Source organism: Anas acuta, chromosome 13, assembly GCF_963932015.1.
Source record: "Anas acuta chromosome 13, bAnaAcu1.1, whole genome shotgun sequence".
NCBI lineage: Eukaryota > Metazoa > Chordata > Aves > Anseriformes > Anatidae > Anas > Anas acuta.
In genome coordinates this window covers 228,155-250,694 of record NC_088991.1, presented here as the reverse complement: position 1 = coordinate 250,694, position 22,540 = coordinate 228,155, and the positions used below count along the sequence as shown (strand labels likewise).

Sequence of the window (22,540 nt, the reverse complement as noted above, 5' to 3'; positions counted from 1 at the left end):
AAAATCTTTAACAGAGAATGTGGATATTTTCACTTGTGCAAACCTACTCCGAGTTAACAAAATATGCAATTGTTCACTTAGTTGAGGAACACATGAAATCTACTTTACTATGAACTTATGGTTAGAAAAAGTATACAAACTCAGCTGCCTTTTCAAATCATAACATTTTTTGTTTTTAACACGATTTCTTTTAAGGAATGATAACATATTTTTAGGAATTATAATCATCTGTAAATAACAGCTTCTTAATTTAATACGTAAAACAGACATTTTTTATTTATACATCTGTCCTACCTCTCTTTCTTCATGTGGTGTCTGTCCATCAAGTCGGCAGTACTCATATCCACGCCACATACAATAGTCTTCCAAAATATCCAATAAACGAGTCATCTGGCTAAAAAGTAGAACTCTGGAACCTGACAGAACAACACAGAGGATTTTGTTGTTGATTTTATGTTTTTACATTACTCTCAATATAGAGCTTACTATTGAACATCAGTAAGAACTCACGTGCAATATTCTGTACTATGCTAACTTAAGTCTTTCTTTTGAAGTTACTTTTCTGGTATTGATTTAACTTCTTCTCAAGGCCCATTGTCTGATAATTTATACATAAGAAATATGCAGCTGAAGAAACAGAACATGTGAAAACATGGTAAGATAAGTAGCTGACAACTGGCGTACACAAACAAACTAATGCTCTCATCAGAAATGCTCTTCAATAAAGCAGGTAGACCTTTCCCTTCCTTTCTACTGCATCGTATCGCTTCCTCACCATTCCCATAAGACCTCCTTTCCTCTGTGTGTTAGTATCTACTGAAAATAAAATTTCAACAAAAACCTCATTGAAAGTAATGAATGCTCTCACTGGAGGAGAGACAAGAACGAATCATGCAAGTTTTACAATTCAATTTTACTTATGATGACTATTCAGAGCATTGTTTATAAGCACTACTCACCTTGCTCTCTGAGTTTTGCTAGCAGTTTATCCAGAACTAACATTTTACCACTGTTAGTGATGAGATGCGTGTCAGTGGTGTAAGGAGGGCCAGGCTCGGCACCATCAAATAGGTAAGGATGATTACAGCACTTCCGCAACTGCATCAGAATATTCAGCAGACGCATCTTATCCATTTTCCCAGCTGAATTTAGGATATCAATATCTTTCATCAAGATCCTTGTATACCTGAAGTTTAACAGGCAGTTTTGAATAACCATTTTCTTTTCATATTTAAAACATAAATGAAACCCTGCAAATCCTGATTGCTCATTACTGAAAGTGGGAATTGGTTTTGTTCATACAATAAAATGGTTCATTATTTATAAAACTTGGAGAAAACTTCTGACTGATAAGGATTTATAAATCCATACCTAACATAAAAGGCAATTGTCATTGAGTGATAGTGATCTATCATGTACTATGTTTTCTTACCATTTTCTTTTATTTTTTTTTAGGATTATGAAGTCAAATAAGATATCGCTGACTCTACTGAAACCGCCACATGACCTGAGATCTGCATAAAGAAATAGACTGAATTTAAAAAAAAAACATGCACACTTCTTTCCTCACTTTTATTCTCGGTATGTGGCTCCTGAGGCCACATTAATTTAAACTTTGAGACTTTTACTGGCACATATATATTTGGATCAAAAAATGAAACTTATTAGGCATACATTCTTTCAAATAAACTTGAGAGGAAAAGAAGATTCTGCTTTATTCCTCCCATCCCTTTTTATTACAGTTTTTGAGCTCTTTGCAACTCATGCACCCTTAAAATGCCCCAAAGACAGCTATAAATAGGCTTCTCCATTTGACAGTCTTAATATGCAACTGCAAAAAAAAATCAGTATGAAGAGCTGTACTGTCTTTCATCAGAAAAGAATCTTGCTTTAATGAGAATAACTCACCATTCCCTCTGCATTTTGCTGAGTCCAAGATAAATTTTTACTTCCTTCTTTGGAGGCAAACTCTTTTCCACTTCTGCTTTTATGCGACGTAATAAGAATGGCTTCAAAACCTACAAAAATTGAGTTTTTTCAAACATACATTTATTTAAAACTGATTGCCTCAAATAAAAGAATAGATTAACTTTTGTGACATTTATCCAAAACTAACCAATATCTATTGCTCTCATGGTGACTCCCTCAGAACAATTGTGCTACAGTTTGAAAAATTGAGTTGTCCACTACTAAGCTGCCAAGTTCATACTTGAAGTGTGTAACATTACATTAAAATTTTCATACTCATCCTACTTGCTGTACTGAGCAAGGACCAAACCCATGAGCTCATAAAATCTATTTCCCTCTACAGTCTGATTTATTACCACTAGAAGTGTATACCAAATACACCACTTCAAAGATAAGCAATATACACTGGACTTCCTTATGATTTATTTTATTACCCTATTATCTTGTGCACAGCAAAACAAAGATAAAGACGTGCCTTTTCAGGCTAGCCTGAAAGATGTATCAAGATAATATTCAGGATAATAAATAGTTTTCAAAAGGTCTCAAAATTCTCTTTGTATTTTATGTGCCGACTATCTGCTTCAAACAGTAACATTACAGAAAGTAGTGACTGAAAAAAATAAGTTCTGGTTATTTCATTCACAAAAATTCAGCTGGGCATTTCTATAAGTAAGTCAGTTCTCCACGTTCATCACTTCAACTTGGACTTGGATAAATATGTAAATACTCAGTTCTTCTTTGTTGCTGTGTATGCTAATGACAACACTTGATTAAGGCTTTAATTACTTACAGCATGAAGTCTTTCTACAAGCTTCTGATCACCAAGACAATTTTTAGTATCAAACCATGAGTCAAAATCCTGTGGGAAGAAACAGCACAAGTATGACCAGTTTATCGTTTGCCTTTTTAACAGACATACTGACTTTTTTCCTCCAAGAGCAACATAGATCTTGAGAAAAATGACTTCTGTGAGTGAAGGAAAATCAGGCCACAATTCTGTGACAGCTACCCAGCACATTGTAACATTTAAGTCAACCAAATAACTCCACTGACAAAATATTATTACTATTCTCCATTTCCCATGTTATCTACGTTCACCAGAGGGATATTCAAGCTCTTATCCTTATTGCTTGTTTAATGATGGGGCAAGAGTAAATGAGAAAACAAAACCTTAACAGGTAAATGTGATAGAAAACATGACAGCAAAAAAACACAGAAGTAATGCATGCATACAAGGGAGCATTAACAGTAAAAGAAGAGAAAGATGACTCAAATTCTAAATGAAAAAGGGCTTATGCCTATTTGGATGCTCCATATTCTTCCCTCTGCACTGCCTTCCCAAATTTTCCTTCACTTTGCATAACTCTAAAACTATGCAAAGTATTAGATTTGTTATCACTAGCACTGCACTAACACAACGTATTGTTTTAACTATATAGTGCAAAAAAACAGTCTATATTTTGGCAAGCCACAGAGCTTCAATTGAAGCCAGGTCTTTCACATCTTACTTCTCTTATTAGGCCGGTCATTCTCTCCTGCAGAAACCAGCCTAAGAATGAAAATAGCAAAATTTTACTTCCAAGCCTCTACTTACATCTGCAGAATTAAAGACATCAGGTAAAAGGAAGTTGAGCAATGCCCACAGCTCATGGAGGTTATTCTGTAAAGGTGTTCCAGTAAGCAGCAATCGGTTCGTTGTCTTGAACTCACGGACAATCTCTGACAGCTAGGAATACAATAAATAGTTATCATCACATCTTGAGTATAACCAATTTTCATCTGTTTCTGAAACCATATGAACTGAATTTATAGACAGTGAGCTACAAGAAAGTCATATCCACAGCCTAACAGCTTACTGCTTATATTTAATACATCACACTTAAAATTTGAAGTTTACTAAAATCAGATGGAATCTTGTGTCAAAATATCTTAAGGATCAAGTAACTTTAATTTTACCTTAGACTTCTCATTCTTTATTCTGTGGGCTTCATCAATTACCAGGTACCTCCAGTTAAATTTTTTGAAGACTGACTTCTCTTTAATTACCATTTCATATGATGTAACACAAACATCCCATTCACCAGGCATCATAACATCACGGATAAAAGCAGCCTACAGCAGAGCAATTGAATTAATAACATTTATAAATATATACAACGTATTTGAAATTCAGTAAAATCTACCTCTGCCAACATTAACAAAGTACTAAGTTAGCACACGAAGTCTGAAAAATCTTTTGCATAACCACATGTTACTGTAACAAAAGCTTTCAATCCTTTGCACTTTAGGCACAGACACCAAAAAAAAAACAACAAATTCTTCTATTTGAAGTTCAGTATTTACTCTCCAGTATTTTTTTCTGTAATTTAAACATAGGAAAAACTACCAATAATGAAAAAAACATCTAGACTATCCAGCCCAAAGAAACACAATCCACAGCATGAAACAGCCCACCTAGCCCACTCCCTCCTCCTCTCTTTCCTAAAAATCTCTCTCCTCTGTCCCATTTATTGATAGGTATACGATATCCTTCATATGAAAAAGTTACAACACACTGCTCTCCAATAACTTTTTTAGCAGGATGCATATATGACCCTAACTAAAAGGACTGATGATGCAAAGTGTGTTGCCTTGAAGAACCACCTAATAAGGGAGTTCTCTACAGCACTCTGCACTGACTTGGTAATGCAACTATAAGCTCAGAGAGAGACTGTCTCTAATGTGGCTAAAGTAAAAAAAAAAAAAAAAAAAAAAGTTTTGACAATACCAACATAAGATTCTGAAAGCATAGGAAGTATACAGTGAAGGTACATGCTTCCCTTCACCACTATCTTAATTTCATCCCATGGAACTAGCAACAAACACTACTGTGGTACAAGTATTATCGGATTCCAAATTAAAGCAACCTGGAAGAGAGTGTTCTTTTAAAATCTGACACTGCAGCACTGGAAGTAACTGTCTAAGTCATTAGCATGCCCAGCAGTTCCTCTCAGAAACAGGCATCCATGCAATCTGTATGAGGGTACCACAGAATTCACAGGAACCTCCAGGTCATTCCCCCCTTTAAGTAACAAACCACCCTATATCTAACTCAAAGCCTTCAGTTAAGAAAGATGAAAACTCTGTAATAGAATCCTAGTTAAAAGGCAAAGTATGGACATTACATGTAAGTACAGTCAACTAAAAAAAAAAGTGAGGAAAGAGGCTACTAGGTAAGGACAATAAAGGAAAACTAATAAATGCAGTAACAATGTAAATAGAGAAGAAATAAAAAATAGGTGCAAAAATCAAAGAGGAAGACAACAGAAGAGGTGAGTAACAGACAGCTGCACCTTGATTCCAATCTATTATTTCAATTTCACTTACTGATTGGCATTTTGTCCTCACAAGTCTAACGTTTTGCATTTTCAATGCTAATATAGTTAAAGATCACTGGAAAGAAAACCTGTAATTAAGGAACTGGCTTACTGAGAGTTCTACGTCCCCAAATGCTACTTTCTGACAAATAACATACACTTCATTTCAATGTACAACACTTACTCTGGCATCTTTGTCTCCAATAAGGCAAACAGCACGTAACGATGGTACCCAGCGTTTAAATTCATTCATCCAATTGTGCAAAGTTGATTTTGGAACCAGGACCATGTGTGGCCCAGGAATGTTTCGGTAATGCTTCAGATAGCCTAATAATGCTATTGTTTGCAGAGTCTTACCAAGACCCTACACAGACAAAGAGCAGGAAAAGAAACTTTCTAAAACAAAATGCCATACGGAAATAGTTTCAAACAATTTTCTTAGTATATCATTCTGCCACTAGAGCAGTTTATAGCAAAATACATGCAGCAAGAGTTTGCAATATCTTTGCAGTATCTTTCATTATATTACAGTCCCAGGTGTGAAAACCTACCTGTTATAAAATGATCCATACTACTGCATATACAGTCACTACTGTAGGTAGTTTAATGTTTGAATTTTGCTCAGAGTATCTACTACTACTGAATATTAATATCCATGTTATATACATATCTTGTTTAACTATTCAAAATTACTTTATTTTTTACCAAATAATTTAAAAAAATACTTTAAAGATGTATTAAGCTGAACTCCAGATGCAAAGAGAAGACATTATGGTATTTATCAAAAGCATCAAAACCTTGGACATCAATCTTGCACACGTTCATCCTTCTCAGCAGTGCTGGAGAAAGACATTTGCACACCTGTGTTACATTTGAGCATTAACCACATATACAAAAAAAGAAATGGCAATTATACATTTCCATGTATTTGAAATATACACAGACTCTAAGTTACCATTGACACAACTGGGGCAGTAATTACTTGAATAACTCTACCTTTTCATCTACTTTTTACTATTAAGAGATTGACTTAATGCACAAATGCCATAATTTACATTCACTGTTAAGTAATTGGGCAACTGAAGGATATACAAATCAGAATAATTTAGGTTGAAGAAGACATCTCAGATCTAGTCCAACCTTTAACCTAGCATTGCGAAGTCCAATATTAAACCACGTCACTAAAATGAGTAAAATGAGTGTCAGAAAAGGATGGTTAAGTTCCACAAAAAAAAAAAAAAAAAAAGATTGTTGCTTACCATTTCATCTGCCAGAATGCCATTAACACCATTTTCATACAGTGAGATCATCCAGTTCAAACCTCTAACCTGATAATCCCTTAGCGTTCCTCCTTTCACATCTGTAAATGTAAGATTCCTCTAAGTAGAAAAATACAAATTCTGAGTATAAAATTTTCATTGTGTTCTGCTCATCAGCTTGTAACTACATCAAAGCAATCAGCAAGCCATCAGTAGAATACTTACACGAAGGAGACTCCTCGAATCGAATGCACACATTAGATGTTTTCCGACTTTCTGACAACAGCTCTTCATCTTCTTCTTGTTCCGTGCGCCTGTGGCGATAGCTGAAGAACACAAATTGTGTGCACATGAAAATTTCAAACTTTTAAAACTAAATAAGAACTTATAAGAAAACCAAGTAATTTACCTACAATGTGCCTGTACGTTCTAGCACCCTGACTTTTGACTAAAATCACATCCTATTAATTCACTGTTCCTCCTGGCTCATTCCAGCTTTAATTGGAAAGGCTGATGTGAATCTCTCTCCTCCAGAGTCATAGCCATACTCTAACAAGTAACACGAGTTCTCTGAGGCACTATTTAATACGTAACGGAAATATAACACCCACATCAGAACTGGCCTTAGAAACAATTACCTGGTAACTATACTATTCAGAAGATTCACACATTTGATCCCCAAATTATTTTTTAACAATTGGTAAGACAGAAAACATCATTTGGTTAACATTCCAGAAATTTGGTGTTAGCTATGACAAGACTCCTCATTAACACTACTTGCAGGGTGTGTCTGGATTAGCGACTAACGTAGAAGGACTTGTGCAGTGAGGCAATTCATGCTGAGGATCCAACATCCACATTACTTGCATGTTTTGTTATTTTAACTTGATTCCACTCTGGTTCAACTGACATGTCCACTAGCAGCTGGAGCATATCAGGTGCATTCCTGGAGCACATCTTCTGGTTTAGTGTCATGCAAAATAAATTCAATTTATGCCATTCAAAACCACTCCACAATATAGACCAGAATATGGTAAACAGCAATAAACAAGGATTTTAATTTACAAGTGCCCTCTTGATCCGAGCTCATACTAACCTATATGAGCCAGTATACGTATATCAACCCATTTTTTATGAAATTGTGATACACCGTTAACAGGAAAAGTTCTGGACTCAAAGCACAATCTCTATGCTATTAAATAAATTTGTGTATTAAACTGCATAATTAGTTTGAAAGCATAGCAAGTCAGAAGTAAGAACAAGACATACTCCCCAGCTGAAATCAAACACTGCTTTTCATCTTTCTTTATCCGTGGCCGTCCCAGCTTGACTTTCAAAGGAGACGTTGGTGATTTTTGTGCCGCAGGCTGGATAAAATGTGCAAAGAGTTCTGTCTGCTTCAGGAGGAACTCAAATCTTTTTGCTCTATCTGCTTTCTGGTTTCCAAAGTGGGAAGAAATATAAAAAAAATATATAAAATCAATGATTTCATTTAAAAATGTATTTTTATTAAGAAACAGAATTGAGACACTCATGAAGGCAACTTATATCAGCAAAGACCGGCAAGACCACCTGCTTACTCTTAGCCAACTCAAGAAGGCTACAGGCATCGTGAAATAGTTCTTGAACTGCTTCAGATTTCAGCTTAGCATGAATTGCTTTAGAGCATCCCGAGGTGACTTCTGGTAGTTCAAAAGACCCTTCATGAAAACCAGAGCAATCTGGAAGACAGTCAAGAGCTGATACCCTCCTCCTAGCAACTCATCCCCATTCAAAATCCAAAAATTAGTAAAAACAACTCATAAAGAATTTACTCATGCATTCCTTAAGCCTGCAGGGCACATGAGTAACCCTGAGGGCACGTTTAAAGGATTCTGCACAGAAGGTATTTTAAAAGTACAGTTCTGACTTGCGGTAAAAGAAGAAATCCAAGCTTTGCTCATGTCAGTGGTTCCATCGGCTTCAAGGTTATCAGGACTACATCTGAGACAACATTGTGGTACCTCTGGATTTGGAAGTATGACTAAAGTAACAGGGATGGACAAGCTCAACACTGCTTGCACTGAAGTTCATGACTTTTGCTGTCAGATTTCAAAAGGATCTGGTTGATGCTTGCCTGAATGCGAACCAGCAGTGTGCCCAGGTGGCCAAGAAGGCCAACGGCATCCTGCCTTGTATCAGGAGTAGTGCAGCCAGCAGGAGCAGGGAGGTGATCGTCCCCCTGTACTTTGCTCTGATGAGGCCACACCTCGAGTGCTAGGCTCAGCTTTGGGCTCCTCACTACAAGAAGGACATGGAGGCCCTGGAGTGTGTCCAGAGAAGGGCAATGAAGCTGGTGAAGGGCATGGAGCACAAGTCCTGTGAGGAACAGCTGAGGGGACTAGGGGTGTTTAGTCTGGAGAAGAGAAGGATCAGGGGACACCTCATTGCTCTCTACAACTCCCTGAAAGGAAGGTGTGGGAAGCTGGGGGTCAGCCTCTTCTCACAGGTAACTGTGATAGGACTAGAGGGAATGGCCTCAAGTTCCACAAGGGGAGGTTCAGGGTGAAAATTAGGAGACATTTCTCCTCAGAAAGAGTGACCAGGTGTTGGAACAGGTTGCACAGGGAGTTGGTGGCATCGCTATCCCTGAGGGTGTTCAAGCAAAGGTTAGGGATGTGGTTTAGTAGGTAACGTTAGTAGTATGGGGACAGCTGCACCAGGTGATTTTGAAGGTTTCTTCCAGCCTTAATGATTCTTTATTACTTATTACATTTGTGACAAGGCATATGCACACATCTATATCACCATACCAAAACACATCATCCTCTCTATACAAAAACCTTGATTTTCAAAGAAAAATAGGGTAAAAGGCAACTGCTACCAGATGAACATAATTGCTATCAGTCTTTGTGTCATTTCTAAGCATCATGTAACACTCTACCATTTAAAGCAATTTTCATGTGATCTCATTTATCTATCTTGCCATAAGCTATGGAAGTGAAACTAGTTTTGTACCATAACCTTTTTGGAGAAGTGTGAGCAAAGCTTTTCTGTGTGTAACTTACAGCTGTTAGAGCACTTACACTTGTAACACCAGAGATAAAGGCATTAAAAATGAACATGCAACGCAACATCTTGCCACATGAGGGCACTCTATTTACGATGCATTTATTTTAAAAAGCGGGTGACTTGTGACCAAATAAACGTTATCCAGTTCATTCTCAACAAATGAGTTTACTTGTGTCTTCTGTCTAGACAAAAGAAGTATTAGATCAGGTAGGTAGTAATCTGTGATAATCACACTCTTCCCTGGACCCCAGAAATTCTGCTGGAATTACTAGCCATCCATTTAATGCTAGATCTTTTAAAATAGATGCAGCAGGACACCAATTCCCAGCTTTATTCGAGAACTTCATACGTGTCACTCAAGAACAAAACTTGCAGTGTCCACCTGGTTTCTTCCTCTATGCAATACAGAAGCAGTCTTCTCTCTTCTCCAGCACTGTAAACTCCCTAAATTTTGGTCATGGATAGATCCTCTTTTGCATTGTTATGAATCATATATCACAAGGAATCTCAATATTTAAACCCTTTTTATTTTTATATGACAAGAAACTGGCAGCTTCAGTACTTCTTTCATTTAAAGAGAACCTTAAGGAAGCCTCTGACATGACTTGCGAGGTCAAAGAACTATCAGATATTCAAAACCGAAACAGTAGTGTCAAGTGTAAAATGCAGTTGACTAGAAACTCCTTACCACAGGAGGGTCTCAATATTAAATCTACTGAAGAAAAAAAAAAAAAAAAAAGGAAGTGATCAAATCCATGGTGGGAAAAAAAAAACACAAAAAAAAAAAAACACACACAACACACTGGCACCTACTGAGTACAAAAAACACAGCCTCCAACTCCAGAAATCAACACATACAGAAATACTTGTGAGAACTATCACAGAGATAAAGACAGGGAGATCACTTGCCAATTACCATCACATTGAAAATAAACTCAGCATAAGGACGAATAATACAGTTTGACATTTGATAACAGACTAGAGCAGTGAAAACAAAAAGCAGCCTAAAAACATCTTCCCACCACACACACTCTTCTAATTCCACTCCCAGGCAGTGCAGAGAAAGGAGGGTTGTAGTCAGACCCCGACATTTCTCTCCACTTCTCCAAGTGGGGTCCTTCCCAAAGGATGCCATCCTTCAGAAACTGATCCCATGCGGGCTGCCCACCAGCAGCAGCTCTTCAGGAACAGCTCCATACGGGGCTGTACCACGGGGCCCCCCGCTGCAGCATAGAGACCTGCTCTGCCATGGGACCCATGGGCTGCAAAGGGACAGCCTGCTCTACCAGGGGCTGCAGGTGAACCTCTGCTCCAACACCTGGAGCACCTCCTGCCCTCTCCTTTGGCATCTGCAGGGCTGGTTCTCTCACACTGTCTCACCTCTCTTTCCCAGGTGCTGTTGTACAGCTGTTTCCTCCCCCTTCAACCTGTTCTCAGAGGCACCACCAGCACCACCCATGGTCTCAGCTCTGGTCAGCAGCAGGTGCTTTTCGAAGCCAGCTCTTCTCTGAGAGAGGGCAGCTTCTGGACTCCTTCCAAAGGCCATCACTGCAACACCCCTGCTACCAAAGCCTTACCCCATACACCCAACACATCCATTTGTTTTCCTTTTCTGACACACCCTGCCTGCAGTAATTTTTTGTTACTTCCAATTTTATTGACCTAATTCAAGCAAACAAGTGTCAAAAAAGCTGCAGTATGCTTTGTTGTGAGAACACTTACCATCTTCTCTTCATATTCTGGATCAATTTCTTTTTCAGGCCTAGCCGCCTTTGGAGGAGGCTTGAGTTGAAATGGAGGATCATTTTTCTGAAATTCAAATTGTAAACACTATTAAATATCAGTGTTATTTTTATTTATTTTAAGAATGCATAAATATCAGATTTTTAAAAAGGTGATGATTTCAACAGGGAGTGACTGCACTAGTCACATTACTTCACCCAAAAGAGAACCAGTTATCTATGATGTAACTGAAGAATGACCAGATAAAATGTAAATAGAAGGTGAGTCTCATTCTCACGTTTATTTCTGGAAATAGGATCCAAGGTGGAAGAACTGAAGGAAAGCACTAAAAAAGAGCCAAGCTTAGTTTTTCATGGAGAGGTTATTCTCAGCCAAAAAACTCAAAGCATGTTTCTACAAATTCAATTACTACTTGCTTTACAAAAAAAAAAAAAGACACCTAGCAGAAGTCATAATGCTGGCACAGTATCATTTCTAAAAAAAGTATCATAGGAAAAAATGTTTTGTGCAGTTGGTTTCCCTACCGCCACCCAATTCAGCCTTGAAGTATGCCTTTCTACACATCTTCAAGTAAAAATTATTAAATACTTCCATTGTTGAGAGGTACTAAAAGATGCAAGCAAAGTGTTTTTGAAACATACTTAACAATCTGAAAGGAACAGGCCAAGTGCATGCCTGCATAAAAGCAGAGTCAGAGGTCGGCAGGCACCTTAAGCATCAGCCCACTATAAACACAACAAAATGAAATAAACTATACAGGGTCAGGTAGCAAGAACAGACCAAAACAGTACTAAATACATAACAGCTTGTAAAGCAGCATTCTACTTCAACTCCAGAACCGTTACTGATAAATATATATGCCAACTTACTCTTTAAGACAAGGCAGAAGGATACAAATAGGAGGGATGTTTTCTAAAGCTCTAAAATACCTTTTAAGTTTTGGCCTGAAGACCTAAGTCTCAGCAAAGATGAACAGCAGTAAGTGCATAACGAAGCTGTTTGATGGTTTAATGATTTTCTAAAAGCCCCAGTTCAATTTTACAAGGTCAAATGATTGTGTCAAAAGCAGGCAGCAACTAAGATTTCCTACAGTAAGTCACTCAACTTTTTCAAGCATACAGGTAACTAAATGCAACAGCCATGCCTCTGGGACAAAGCCAAACAGTTCGGTGGCTACAAATCCCTTCTGGCTGCAACAAGTTGCTCAAGTAAGATGTAACTTATCTCACTAAGTCCTAGGGCAGATGGCTCCAAGAGGGGTTCTGCTGTTACATTTCCCCAGAAGGAAACTTCATGGTGGCACACCAAACAAATTTGATTTGTATATTTGTGAACAACACATTTCCGGAGTTAAACAAGTAAACAAACTGACATTAAAAGTTACTGCAGCTACAGTGTTTCAGGTCCTACACCTTGACTCTCAGTATAAAACACATCTGTATCTGTGTCCCTGCTCCCCTCACTGCACTGAGCTGTGGAACACTGATGGCCCCAAAACATTAGGAGAAAAAAAAAAAAAAACATGAACAGGAGACTACCAAAAACTGATGAAAAGAATGTAAGACACATGCATCCTTTCTCTTCCTGAGAGTTTACAAGGGAAAAGCATGTTGTACTTTAATTAAAACACTATTCTTTACTCATAAGTTACTCCATGCTGGTGGAGCTGAACACATAGTAGGAACAAGCATTATCTGTGAACTTGCTTCTGGGTAATATTCTGAGTTATTAAAACCTAGACCTTGCCAATTCTTAAATTCTGGTATGAACAACACCACCTCTTTTACTACCAACAATATCATGTACCTAACACAATCCAGAATCACAGAATATTTTATCAAGTTCATGGGAGTTTTACCCTAAAAACTACAGAACGCATCTTCATTGCTTAAAGGGCTGATTTAACAGGAAATAGGAAGACCAGCAGAATCCTCGCTGCAAACAATTAAAGCAGTAAAAGGGGACTTTTGCTTTTAACTTATTTTGTTCATGGAGCTGGCTAGTAACAGCCTGCTTCGACTGCAGAGAAGTAGAAATAAGAGGCCCCCTGAGAAGTGGTGCAATTTAAATCCTCACAACAGACAGGACCGTGCCACAGCTTCCAAAGTATCAGGCCTCGGCTGCTTCAAGGGTCCAAAATACTTCACCTGGAAACCTCTGCCAACCAGCCCAAGCGGAGCTCCCGGCTCCCAGCAGGGATGTAACACAGTGAAAGGGGCGAGGAGCTCCAGAGGCTGCACATCAGCACCGTCACCATGCTGGTTCCTAACCCTGTAGCACCCAGCGGCTGTGGCAGAATTCCACGGCCTGAGTAAGGACCCCGAGCACTCACCAATACTTTCCCTTAAGAAACACGATGATCAGCATGGCACAGTAGCACAGCATTGGTAATATTCTGAACCATTAACTGCTTCCAAGTGATTTATGGAGAGCCTCTAAACATTTAACACTCATTCTGTATCAGTTAAGATAAGATCTTGCAGAATAAGCTGGCATAGAAACCCTTAAACTTTTCCCTCCCATTAACATTGCTACAGCATATTTCACAGCCCTTCTTGCACCAGGGTAAGGGAATATAAGGGAGTACAGCATTTGGCACCCCTGGGGCAGGCGGTGCCTCCCCCCAGCTGCAATCCCGGCCCCGAGCCCGCCCCGCCGGCGGCTCCGCAGCCCCCAGCCCCCGGCCCCAGCCCCGCTCCGCTTCCAAGGACAACCGACCGCGACCCCGGCACCTCACCGGGGGCCCCGCCGCGACCCTTCGCCAAAAAAATAAACACAAAACGGGACCGGGAGGAGGCCGGCGGCCGCCCTCGCCCTGCCGAGGGGCTCGGCCCGCGGAGCGGCGCCGAGGGGAGCGGCCCTACCGCCGCCCGGGGCTGCCCCCGTCCCCGCAGCGGTACCTCCTCGGAGCCGGGCTCCTGCGCGCCGGAGGTGGAGGTGGAGGGCACCTCGCCGTCCGAGCGGGCGGCCGCAGGAGCTCCGGGGCTGCCGGGGCCGGGGTCCATTTTGTCGCGGCCCCTCCGCCCCCAAAACGCGGCGGCTCCGCCCCGCGCAGGCCTCGCGAGGCTTCCGTGAGAGGGGCCGGGGCCGCAGGGGGGTCCCCGGGGCTCGGTGGGGGGCCCCGGGCTGGGCACGGCGGGTCCTGGCTGCGGGGCTCGGGGCTCCTGCCCGAGGCTCTGCCTCAGTGCTGGGACCCTGTGGGGGCGGCAGGGGTGCGATAAGGGGTGGCCCAGGCCGTGCCCCAGGAGGAGAGCCGCCTCTTCGTGTCTTCAGGGCTAATGCACGTCCCAAAGTGCGGGCCCTGTGGCAGGTGTGGGTTGGGAGAATAAAGATGTGTGTTTCCTGGGGGCCTGCCTCGCTCAGCACTGTGTGCGTCTGCTGCTGGAAGTGGCACTAACAGAGCAGCTCCGGGCGGCTCCTCACGCAGTGTGTCTGTCTAGATTGCCGGCTGCTGAACCCCAAGGAAACCCAAAACAGCCCTTGGGATGTCACGCAGAAAAAAAAAAAAAAAAGAAAAAAAAAAAAAAAAAAAGCTTCAAATGGGGTGTTTTACCCAATGACTACTCACAAAGGCAATACTGCAAGGTTTTTGTCCACAGAAAGATCAAACCCCAGCCCTGTAGGCAGAGTGAGGTGTAATTGTTTTCTCCTTCTAGTAACAAACCCAGCAGCTCATCAAGATCTTCCTGCATAAATCAACAACTGAGCTGAACAAACGGGCTGTGTGGCTCATGCCCTGTGTTTAGACAGACCTCAGCAGTGTCTCTTCTATATATACCTTGATTCCAATCAAAGGTACAATTTGTGAAGCATTGCTCTGAAGTTCTGAACTGATCCCATGACTGCCTGATTATTCTGAAATGGAGCATCTCACCTAAGAGATGGTCCTGCATACAAAATTTAAGCCCCAAACTCTCATTCTCCCTGTTGTGAGACATAGAATCATAGAATATCCCGAGTTGGAAGGGACCCATAAGGATCATCAAGCCCAACTCCAGGCACTGCACAGGTCTACCCAAAAGTTTAGGCCATGTGATGAAATGCACAGTCCAATCGCTTCTTAAATTCAGGCAGGCTTGGTGCAGTGACTGCTTCCCTGGGCAGCCTGTTCCACTGTGCGACCACCCTCTCTGTGAAGAACCTCTTCCTGATGTCCAGCCAAAACTTCCCCTGCCTCAGCTTAACACCATTCCCGCGGGTCCTATCACTGGTGTTTACAGAGAATAGGTCACCTGCCTCTCCACTACCCCTCGTGAGGAAGTTGTAGACCTTGATGAGATCCCCCCTCAGCCTCCTCTTCTCCAGGCTGAACAGGCCCAGTGCCCTCAGCCACTCCTCGTACATCTTCCCCTCTAGACCCTTCACCATGTTTGTCGCCCTCCTCTGGACACTCTCCAACAGTTTCATGTCCTTCTTGAACTGCACACAGCACTGTAGGCGAGGCCGGACCAGCGCAGAGCAGAGCGGGACAATCACCTCCCTCGACCAACTAGCGATGCCGTGCTTGATGCACCCCAGGATACGGTTGGCCCTCCTGGCTGCCAGGGCACACTGCCGGCTCATATTCAACTTGCTGTCAACCACAACCCCCAGATCCCTCTCTGTAGGGCTGCTCTCCAGCGTCTCATTGCCCAGTCTGTACATATAGCCAGGATTGCCCCATCCCAGGTGCAGGACCCGGCACTTGCCTTTGTTAAACTTCATGCGGTTGGTGGTCGCCCAGCTCTCCAATCTGTCTAGATCTCTCTGCAAGGCCTTTCCACCCTCATCCGAGTCCACAGCTCCTCCAAGTTTAGTGTCGTTGGCAAATTTGCTCAGAACACCTTCTAGTCCTACATCCAAATCATTTATAGAGACATTGAAGAGGACTGGCCCTAAAATGGAGCCTTGAGGGACCCCACTAGTGACCATCCACCAGCCAGATGTGGCCTCATTTGCCACAACCCTTTGAGCCCTGCCCATCAGCCAATTGCTCTCCCATCGTATGATGTTTTTGTTTAGTTGTATGCCACAAAACAATGCTCTTCCAAATTACTTAGCACCCTATTGCCATCTGCCCCTGTTGCATAGTTTGCAACAGGACAAGGCCCACAGCACCTGCAGTTGCCCTTCCATCTGATTAGTTTATAAAGGCTTGGGGAAGTGCATTTTTCTTAGCACAATTGAGACGAGTGACATGACTGGTTTTTAGAGAGTAACCCAAATAGCTTTTCCAAGCAGGGCTCTCTAGAAAATGAAGCTTAACATCAGCTATGCAAAAGGTCTTTAAGGTGGGAAAATTCCAGTCTCTGATGCATTTGTTCTTAGACTTTACAGAAAATAGCCTACTAACTGTTTTTTAATATCTGGCTTTCCTACTGCAGTTTCAAATGCTTGTAGCTTCTGTTTATACAAAACACTCTTAAGTGTTTCTCACAGCTTGCTTTTTACTTGCAATTCACAGGAATATTACATGCTGTACAAAACAGTAAAGCTGCTGCTTTCATGAAAGATCCCCTTTGGATGTTTTTTTGCTTGCATGCTTGACATTTGCATTTGGCACTTTGTGTAGATGTGCCTGGTTACTTCTCATAGGTTATGTTGTGTACTCCTGAGGGTCCAGAGGCCATTGTTTGAAAAATCACTTAGTCATACAACAGTATTTTCAAGTGATAATCTCATTAATTATTTAAAATGTACACAAGTGCTTTTTGTATTTATATATTCTTTCTTCTTAGACTTACATGATATCTTTTCTAACATAATTTGCAAAATTTCACAGAATTTCTCCTTTCTTTTTTTTTTTTTCTTTCTTTCTGTGGTTGGGAGGCTGGGAGTTAGTAGTTGTGTAAAGCTGTAGATGTGGCTATTAGTTCTTTGCTTTTCCAGCTTTATCCCCCCTTATTTTACAGTCTGCAAACACAAATAGAAAGGCTGAATTCACAGTCCCCTCCACACAGAGGTTTCTCAGCAATGAAGAAGGCCTCCTCTGTCCAACCCAGAAAGATAGCACTCAACATATTGTATGACAAGAACTATGTTTTCTTGTCAGAAACAGGAAGAGCGATTGCGTATCCTTAGGCTCACTATTGTCCATTTTTACATTTTGGACCCTGCTGAAATATAGAAAGAGTTGATGACGTGCAGATCCGGAGGCATTTTAAGTCCTATCCAGATAAGACTGCAAGACTTCTGAGATCTTGTACTGTGGCAACTCAGCCTCTCTCAAACAGGGACTATTTGTCTTACTGTGCTGAATAAGAGACTAACCGTGATGGTCTTTGTTTTTCTAACACAGATACATTGGTTTGGGGTAACTTTTAAAAATCAAACCATGCAAGGAAATATGTGTGTGCACAGCATAAGCAGTTATCTGCTACCAGTAGTGAAATCTTGTTTCTCTTAATAATAGCAGCTTAAATAATAAAAACTGCTGGAAATATTGGTTGTGATTCCTGTCTTCTCTGATGTGAAGCTCTGTAAGGGACAATTGCACTTAGAGCAAGCGGCAGCACCCTGCCCAATGTCACTAGGTGGCAATGATGCTGCGTGGGCTCGAGTGGTGGCTGCAGAGCACTGGCGCCAGGTGACAGGGCGGCCTGTGCAGCATTTTGTGGGAAGCTGCCCAGTCTTAAAGCTGGCCTGATCAAGAAAAGGAACAGGATTATGCAAGTCCGATTTGCAATGCATCCTGCACCTGCTGCTGTTTAGTCATTCCCAGCACTGCGTTGCGCCAATGCAGCAGTACTGGGCAAACCCAGCACCGCAGGTTGTTGTTAGAAAGGGCTGGGGGCCCTCTCCTCAGATTTAGGGTCTCTTGGCTCCCATGTGCACCATAAAGAGATGCTCCATGGAGCACCGTAGCCTAAAATCCTCATCAACAACGCTAATCATTTCTAGCTCGAATGCACGAGCTATGAGTTCAGACCACAAATGCTGTGCGAGGCCTGTCTGCAACAGCTGATTTGCAAATACATCATTCAGCACTGAAAACTAGGATAAAATAGCTAACACATCCTCTGTATCTGGTTCAAAGGACTGATGGCAGCTGTACAAATACCCATTGCTTTTTCCCACCTTGTACGCAATATTGAATTTTTAGTTCCAGGTTTTAGCAAGCAAAGCTTTGCTGTGATATCACAAAGGCTTCAAACATGCCTGAACTTCCCAACCACACAGATTTTTGCTAAACCCTTTTATCACTTGATATCCACTTTTGGGGGGATTTTTATCCATTTGTAAAGGGAGAAGACTGTTATCTCCTCCTGGCCATGACAAGCAATGTTTGTGCGGTCACATTAGAATGTATAAAAAATTTACCAAGCCTCATCAGCAACTTCTTGCAGATACCTTAATTGACTATAAGCATTCCTTTAGCCCTTTGCACTCAGAAATGCAGTATGGTGGCTCCTTCCCCTGTGCTGTGCCCCCCTCTGCGCTCCCCAGCCCTGGCACTGCTGCTGGTGTTCCTGCCGCCAAGCAGTGGGGCTGTACAAGGTTTAAAAATCCAGCCCAACAGGGAGAAATACTGGTTTTCTGTCAGCTCAGCTTAGCAAATCTCTCCAGCTGCCCACTGTCACGAGGTAGAATGTGTCCACTTAAGCTGCCATAAACCAGGCTGTAGTAAGCAACAGTACCACTATGTCTTCTGCCCTGTGAAAGACACTTTAAAAGTGGTTTTTAGATCAAAGCAAAAGCTGTCAAAAAAAAAAAAAAAAATTTCCAGCTGAAATAAATCTGAGTAGTACTTTGCAGTTCAGTGCAATTGCATCCCTTTCTCTCCTAACCTATGCAGTGGTTTTACAGTATTGAAAACCTATAAATAACCTGCCCAGAGCAGAGACAGATGGTATCTTACAACATTTTGAATATTTGTGAGTATCCAGAAAGCAGTTCAGTGCAATATAGGCTTGAACTCTCTTTAAAGCTACTTGAAATTGTTTCTTCGCAGACTCAATGCCCCAAATAAATTATCTAAATTATCTTCAGTGAAAGCTTGTTCCTGGGGCTTGCTTTCACTCTGTCATCCCTAAGCTGACGGCAGGGTATTTGTAAATGTAACAGTTCTTGCTCAGAGGTTTTAGTATGCACCAGGATTTCCTTTAAGTACAGGAAACGTGGAAGGATGCTGCATGTGTATTGCCTCCATCAGCCTTGCAAGCGTGGCAGATGCATTGCGTAAGCCAAAAACTACCACTTCATTGCCCTTTTCTTCTGTGGAAGTCCTTTTGCTGCCAACCTTTTCACCTACTTTTATTTGCCAGCACCCACTCACTGTGGAAGACCAGTTCTGCTTAAGAAGCTGGAGTAGCTGTGCTTCACTGATTGCAGCCCACAGAGGATCTGCTTCTGACCTCCGTGCTTTGCTGTGGTGCTTCCCTGCCTGCCTGGCCATCTTTCTTCCTCATCCTGCCATCAGCCTTCCTTTTCTGCAGCAGTCTCAAGCACACAGCTGCCACCAAGTTGTTCTTCCTTCCCTGCACTTACACTCATTACATGGGGCATCCTCTTACACACGGTGTTCAGAAGTCTGAGCTGCCTGAAATGTGGTCTCCTTGCCGCAGTACCCTCTCATAACTACACACAGGAGCGTTTTTTTTCCCCAGTGTTTTACCATCTTCATGAAAGTCTCTCACAAACCACAGTGTAAGTTAGGTAGGGTTCCTGTAACCGTCAGTAAGGCTTTTACAGAACAACACCAACGACAGAGGCAGGCTGTGTCCCACTTCAATTCTCCTATCTCTGTTTTCCCCTCGCCCTGGGGTTCTCTGGGCTCAGGAGGGACGTGCCAGGAGAGCTTCTCACACATGGGCTGAGCGTTATTTATTATGATATATCAGAAAGGCAGTCGGCTTTTCTTAGCCTCTGCACATAATGCATTTAGGAAAAAAATAAAAGGTTTAGATTCCTGAAAAGAAATCATCCTTCCTCCTGTATGTCCTCCCTCAGCCATGAGTACTAATGGGGCCACTGATAGAATAATATATTTGTGTGGTGAGAACAGGCTACAAGAGGAGAGAAGGGGCTGAACCGTCCCCTGCGACGTGGCTGAATTTGTCCTCTGAAGGGACAGAGGGCGAAATGTGCTGTTGGCAGCAGGCGTGGGCTGGGAGCTGTCAGGAGCAGCTGGAACATGCAGACTGTGTCCCGGCTTTTCGGGGGCACGGGGCTCTCTGCCTGCTGTGGGAATGCCGCAGAGGCGTGCAAGCGTTTTGCTGAGTAAGTGCGGTGTGAGCTCCGTCTGTAAACAGGGCACTGGGGGAGAGAACAGGGCTGCTCGCCCCGGGCTGGGGCTGTCTCTCGCAGGCATCCGACCTTCGTGGCCTCTGTGGGGTTTTGTAAATCAGTGTGGGGCTGGGCTGTTAACTGGACACTTTGGAGTTAGGAGCCAGCTGAAATTGTACATTTGATGGCTATCAGAGAGAGTACAGAGTGGTAAAACACCATTCCTAACTCTGCATACAATTCCTAGATGCCCCTGTGAGTTTTTTTATGATTATTTTTGTTGTTGTTTTACGAAGAAGACACTATATTATGTATGTAGGCAAGAGAATAGGAGCTCAATGGCAATGCAGTCACCTTCAGCACCCAGCTATTCTGTCACAGCCAGCTCTGCAGCTTTGGTGGCCAAAATAACAGAGGTGCTCAGTGCTGAGGGCATGCTAGCTGAAAAAGATAAGGAAGGACAAACAAGAGGCCAGAAAAAAGGTACATGGGCAAAAATGCTCACAACGATGGGTTTCTTCTTTTGTAATTTAACACCGGCAAGTACCAAACAGAAAACACAGGTTATGTGACTGGGAGCACATCTTCCTAATCAGTGTCCCAGGAATGTCTTAGTGTTGTTATTTCAGTTGCCTGAAGATGAATTCTTAGAGAAACACAGTGAGAAGCAGAAAACAACAATATTGTTGGTTACATAGAAGGGTAGAGTAAGAAAGTGCAAGTCGGTTTTAGTGAAACTGTGACCAACGGAGTAGTGGATACCAGCTCCGGGCTCTGTATTCCAAGAGTGAGATGGTAATAGCTGGAGAGAATTTGAAGGGGAAAACGTAATATTATTCAGACACCAGGCAACAATCCTCATAAACAGCTGCAAGGGAGGTCAACCCACAGGTTACAGAAGAGAAGGTAAGAGGTGATGTGATCCCTGTATGTGCTTGATATTTATTATGGTGGATGTGTTTAATATACTAAAAGTCACAGAGAACAGAAAATAACTGCAAGGTTAAATTTAGATAAAATAATATGTAATTTACTCAATAGACCACTGGAACAAGCTATGAGGAAAGGGTTTTCTCTCATTGTTTGGCTTCTTGAAGATCAGACGAGGTAGCTTTTTAAAAGATATCCTTTAGTCCAGGCTGTGGGAAAACATATTTGCTTGTGGGAATACCAGCCTAGGTTACTCTGGTGTCTCTTCCTGCTTTGATACCCACAACTTTGTGAACCAAATAAGTCCTCCTGGTCCTTCCTTTCCCCTCCCTCCCTCTTGATTACTCTTCTTTCCACAGGGAGGAAGGATTTTCACTGCTCTCAGCATTCATCATAACCTTATCTGCACTGCAATAATATGGAAACGGGCAAGTTTAAATAGCACGCTTGCTTCAGTCAGTTGTCTGTAGGGTCATGAAGGAATTTCCCATCAAAATGCAATTAGCCAATTTATTGTCTTCTCTTTTACTAGTAGCCAAGTGCTATTTCTCTCCAAAACATCAGGAGAGGAGCAGAGCATCACTTTCACAACAAGCAGAGAGCTCTTGGGTACCAGGCTGAGGCGAGCTGCACCACGTGTGGTCAAACTGATTGAGCCCATGCTGGTCTTTGCTAGAGCCACGTGTCAGGTTAGCCTGGTGAGGACTTCAGCACTTTGTTTTCTCTGTCACAATGGCTACTGTTAATATCTACGATGGCTTCTCAACTTATGATTTTATTCTAGGAAGTTTCACTGGAAGAAATAAAATCTCTCAGCAGACTTTGAAGATTTGGTGAGGCAGGTTCTGCTCTTGTACAGGAAAAAAGGAAATTTCATCCTTATTGCAAATTATTTTTCATTTTTCCAGTGGTCAGTAATTTTTTTGAGGCTATTTCTGTAGCTCTGCCTACAGCCAATTTGGAGAGGCAGGCACCACTGCCTGGAGGCACCGTCAGCCAGCAGAAGCTGTTCTCTTCCCAGGAAGCACC

At 41.9% G+C, this 22,540-nt stretch overlaps 1 protein-coding gene across 1 annotated transcript in view; it reads right to left on the bottom strand.

Annotated features, from left to right (window-relative positions):
- SMARCA1 (SNF2 related chromatin remodeling ATPase 1) overlaps window positions 1-14,441 on the bottom strand; it is a 33,185-nt gene extending 18,744 nt beyond the window's left edge. Inside the window, exons 1-12 of the mRNA XM_068696694.1 lie at window positions 14,278-14,441; window positions 11,357-11,443; window positions 7,853-8,019; window positions 6,809-6,909; window positions 6,584-6,684; window positions 5,509-5,688; window positions 3,925-4,080; window positions 3,563-3,694; window positions 2,759-2,827; window positions 1,909-2,018; window positions 960-1,186; window positions 295-416 (exon numbers count right to left, since the gene is read on the bottom strand). Of these exons, the coding sequence (XP_068552795.1) occupies window positions 295-416; window positions 960-1,186; window positions 1,909-2,018; window positions 2,759-2,827; window positions 3,563-3,694; window positions 3,925-4,080; window positions 5,509-5,688; window positions 6,584-6,684; window positions 6,809-6,909; window positions 7,853-8,019; window positions 11,357-11,443; window positions 14,278-14,382 (1,557 nt within the window). The 5' untranslated portion in view covers window positions 14,383-14,441. The remainder of the gene's footprint in view (window positions 1-294; window positions 417-959; window positions 1,187-1,908; window positions 2,019-2,758; window positions 2,828-3,562; window positions 3,695-3,924; window positions 4,081-5,508; window positions 5,689-6,583; window positions 6,685-6,808; window positions 6,910-7,852; window positions 8,020-11,356; window positions 11,444-14,277) is intronic.
- Window positions 14,442-22,540: the final 8,099 nt, after the last annotated feature.